Raw genomic sequence first — 5,047 nt, forward strand, 5'->3', positions numbered from 1 at the left:
TGTGCCAATAAAAAGATCACTCATATTTGTGGCGAATGAAATCATTTGTGTCCACCACAAACAGCCTTATTATGTACATCCCCTCTTCGTGTACTGTAACAGCATGTGCAGTGGCCTTTCATTAGCTTAGCATTTCTTTAAATAAATCTTGACCTTCAGGCAGCAGATTATTAGGTGCAGCAAACAAACATCCCACATCTTCATATAAACACTTCTCGGTGACCACGTTTCTGCTTTTAAGGACAACAAAAGAACTCAAACAGAAAAAGATGTCAATTACTGGGTGTGTTTCAGGCATAATGTGCATTATTAGTGGGATTTGGCCACAGGACGAGCCGAAATCAAGAATTTTATTTTGTATGTACAAAATGTCATTAGGACATCTCAACACAACTAGGTTGAAATGTGGCGTGGATCTGGTGTTAAACACTTGCTACAATTAAAAAGGAAGTTTTGGTGGATGAGGTACAGCAATCTTTCATTTCAAACATCTTTCATAACACTCACATTCTTATAAGTCTTTCTGTCTGTACAGAGCTTAAACTAATGATTATAAAAGTAGTTTATAGACAAATCTCTGACTTTTAAGGCAAAGGGTTTGACTAAAGCTTAAATGGACGCATCTGGGTATTGTATCATAAATGTGTCTCCCAATCTTTTAGCACCTCGTGAGAGGTTTCTCAAAGCCTCAGACGTTACATTTTGTGCGTTGTTAGACTGTAAGAGATGTTGATCACCAGAGCTGCCGTAGCATCAGATCACGGCCATTAAAAATGGCGCCTTGAGGCTGATGGGTAATTTAAAATAACAGTGTTGTCCACCATCTTGGCTGTTTTGAACTGCTTTGAAAATTCTTCCTGAGCCTTCCAATAAAAACACTTGCTTATTCTTCATGACATCTTCAGCAAGGACTGAAAGCCACGTTGTGCTTCTGCGGCCTTGCATTCCGACACACCGTGTGACATTGGAGCGAATACCAATCATTACTCTCTGAGCTGTCGATATTAAAGTGAACAAGTGAGAAGTGATAATTCTCATACCTAAGAGACTTGTATGAAAGCCTGTTTCCACCTCATAATAGTAATAATAATAATGATAATAAAAAGTTAATTGTGACTTTTTAAATCCCAATTCTGACTTAACTTCTCTCGAAAAATTGTAAGATGTTAATTTAGAATTCTAAGAAAGAAAAAGTCCAAATTGTGAGATTTAAATTGAAAATTCAGATGAAAAAAAAAATCTGAACTGCAAGATGTTAATTTTGAATTCAAAAAAGCGCAAAAAAGATCGCGATTAATCGCATCCAAAATAAAAGTTTTTGTTTACATAATATATGTGTTCTGTGTATATATATATATATATATATATATAAAAAGACACACACACATAAAAAAAAATAAAAAAACACATATACATATATATATAAAAATATACACATATATATATTTATATTCATATAAATAATAGGATATATAAATATATTTCATATATAAATGTAACATTTTTCTTAAATATATACATGCATGTGTGTGTATTTATATATACATAATAAATATACAAAGTATACACACATATATTATGTAAATAAAAACTTATTTTGGATGCGATTAATCGTTTGACAGCACTAATATATATCTGTATCTAACGGTGAGATACAGACGCGGAATTCCAAGAAAAAAATCTGATTTTTTTAAATTCCTGGAATTCTGAGATATACATCTGAAATTCTGAGGGGAAAAAAAAGTAAAAGATGCAAGATATAAACTTGAAATTCCAAAAAAAAAAAAAAAAAAAAAGATTTGCAAGATGTTAACTACGAATTCCGAGAAAAAAAAATAAGTCAAAATTGCGAGATATAAACTTCCAAAATTTGAAGGGAAAGGGTCAGAACTGTGAGATGTTAACTAAAAAAAAAATTGCAAGAGGTTAACTAAAATAACTAATATTTACGCTAACAATTTCCAGAAATAAATTAGGAATTGTGTAATAATAATAATAATAATAATAAAAAGGTCACAATTACCTCTGGTGGAAACAGACTTCCATAAACTTGAGATTCTTATAAGCTGAGAGTTTTTCAGGTTGCATAGCAAAACAATGAGCGTGAAACTACCGACAGATTTTTTTTTTTTTTCAAAATCCGAAAGAAGTGTTTCATCCAAAGCAGCTTTACAAATAGCTTTACCACCATGGATTAATATATATATATATATACCTCTTTCCAAAACACCTGACTCCGTTTCATTTCATCATAAAAAATATATCACACATAGAAGCGAAGGACCCAGCTGCTATATATATATAGAGAGAGAGAGAGAGACTTTTGATGATACACCTTACGTTAATAAAAAAAAATCAACGTCTGAGGGCCAAGCAAGCCACAGACAATAGCAACTCTATGTATCCATCATAACACACACTGAATCTTTGATCCGTCTTCGAAAGACACCCCGGTGTCCGTATACACCGTCCCGCTCACAGTCCTTGATTCCACAGACAATGATTAAAAAATAAATTAAAACTTCTAGATTGGCCATGCTGTTTTATCAAATCACAAGGCGAAAAAAAAAAGAGAAATATATCACCATTGGCTCTTCCATCCAGGGCAAAGAAAAACTGTGGTTTTAATCCCCAAACCTCAAGGATAAAAATAGTTTTCTAAGATGATCGGAGGACAGAAGCGTTAAAAACTCAAACTTAAAAGGAAAACCAAAACGCTAACACTGCTGCGAATCCCCGAACCCCACTCGCTTGATCGGCTTGTGTAGACAGTCTCCTGAAAGAGTTCTCCATCATCTGTACCTCCGTTTTATTCTTTCACTGAGGGGAGAGGACAGCCGAGTCCTGGGCCTAATCACTAGACAGTTCCTCTCGTGTCCATTTCCTCTGTCCTCTGTAGCTTCACCTCGAGGACTTCAGTGTCACCGGAACTCGTAGATGGGTGCGCTGTGTTCAGGGACGTGTGTGAGGTTCAACGATTGATACCTGATAAGAGTAGGATTCAAATTGAGTTCTTGAGGTGATACATGCATATATATATATAGAATATTTACATTCTTTTTTTGTATGTAATGACTCATTTTTCAGTTCTATACCATTCAGAGCTTCTGTGGTAGTAGTAACCCTCTATGGTGGCTGTAGACTTCTGGAAACAGATGTAGTAGAAACCAGCGAAGGAAGCACCGCTGATGTCTTTGATTGTGTGATCTGGAACTAGGAACTGCTCCTGAAACAAACACACACAACATTTGATTTAATTATTAATATATATATATATTTATATATATATATATATATATATATATATATTATATATACTTATATATATATATATATATATATATATATATTAGGGCTGTCAAATGATTAATCACGATTAATCACATCCAAAATAAAAGTTTTGTTTACATAATATATGTATGTGTACAGGGTATATTTATTATGTATATATAAAGTACACACACATAAATTATATATTTAGAAAATATTTACATGTATATACATTTATATATTTATATTCTTATATTTTATATTATATATAAATATATTTAATATATAAACATAAACATATTCTTCTTAAATATATACATGCATGTGTGTGTATTTATATATACATAATAAATATACACAGTATTCACACATATATTATGTAAACAAAACTTTTATTTTGGATGTGATTAATCGTGATTAATCATTTGACAGCCCTAATATATATATATATATATATATATATATATATATATATATATATATATATATATATATATATATATATATATAAGATTTTTCTGGAAGAAGACTCTTCTGCTCATCAAGGATACTATATATATATTTAACTTTCATGGATTCGTAGATATACACTACTGATCGAAAGTTTGGGGTCAGTAAGATTTTTCTGGAAGAAGACTCTTCTGCTCATCAAGGCTGCATTTATTTGATCAAAAACACTGTAAAAACAGTAATATTGTGAAATACTATTACAATTTAAAATGACTATTTTCTATTTTAATATATTTTGAAATGTAATTTATTCCTGTGGTGTTAAAGCTGTATTTTCAGCATCATTACTCCAGTTTTCAGTGTCACATGATCTTCAGAAATCATTCTAATATGATGATTTGTTGCTCAAGAAACATTTCTGATTATTATCAATAATGAAAACAGTTGTGCTGCTTCATATTGATAAATGATACATTTTTTCAGGATTCTTTGATGTATAAAACGTTCAAAAGAACAGCATTTCATTTTTAAATAGAAATCTTTTTTTAAACATTATACGTCTTTACTGTCACTTAAGATCAATTGAATGCATCCTTGCCGAATAAAAGCAATAATTTCTTTCAAACAATAAGAAAAATCTTACTGAGCCCAAACATCTGAACAGTACTGCATATGGTTTTCAGTCATAAAGTATACCTTCCACCGCATGAAGACGTAATCACTATTCTTTAGTTCTTCATAGTCGAAATCGTCCGAATTAAAGCTTTTTGCGTACTGATAAAATGCTTGGAACTTTCCCTGAGAGAAAACCAAAAAGAGAAAAACATGTTTAGCAGATCGGTTTCTATTACGAACCACACTCGAGTCATGATGCATAATGATTCATAATCACAATTTGTGTAGAGCGTTATGTACACACTGAATCATGACTATTTATTACCCAGTGTTTTCGGTCGACGTCCTCATCCGCGTCCCATTTCCTGGTTAAAAAAGGCCGTTTCTTGCTTATGATCTCTCCAGCAAAGAATGTAGTGAGTGTGGGATATTCCTACAGAGAGCAACAGAGCAGGATGAGTAACGCTTTCCCTTCAGTCAGCTTTGCTGTGATCTGACAGAAATGTCTGATTCAGTTACACTAATTATTCAGGAAAAATAAAGTTAAAGAACATCAAATCAAATGAATAGCACAGTACTGTCATTTTTCTAGTTTTATAACAGTCCTTGTCTCATGATGTTTTAATAGCATTTCATATTTAAACTTATAAAGTACAGCATTAAAGTTGGTTCAGTCCAATTAATTTTCATTTATCAGTTAAAATAACTGATT

The 5,047-nt window shown here is 31.9% G+C and overlaps 1 protein-coding gene across 1 annotated transcript in view; it reads right to left on the reverse strand.

Moving 5' to 3' along the window:
- Positions 1 to 1,576: 1,576 nt before the first annotated feature.
- Positions 1,577 to 5,047, reverse strand: part of gid4 (GID complex subunit 4 homolog) — a 5,103-nt gene continuing 1,632 nt past the window's right edge. The window contains exons 3-6 of the mRNA XM_019073313.2: positions 4,661 to 4,768; positions 4,417 to 4,518; positions 3,096 to 3,226; positions 1,577 to 2,985 (exon numbers count right to left, since the gene is read on the reverse strand). Of these exons, the coding sequence (XP_018928858.1) occupies positions 2,922 to 2,985; positions 3,096 to 3,226; positions 4,417 to 4,518; positions 4,661 to 4,768 (405 nt within the window). The 3' untranslated portion in view covers positions 1,577 to 2,921. The remainder of the gene's footprint in view (positions 2,986 to 3,095; positions 3,227 to 4,416; positions 4,519 to 4,660; positions 4,769 to 5,047) is intronic.

The sequence above is a fragment of the Cyprinus carpio genome, chromosome A3 (assembly GCF_018340385.1).
Source record: "Cyprinus carpio isolate SPL01 chromosome A3, ASM1834038v1, whole genome shotgun sequence".
Lineage (NCBI taxonomy): Eukaryota > Metazoa > Chordata > Actinopteri > Cypriniformes > Cyprinidae > Cyprinus > Cyprinus carpio.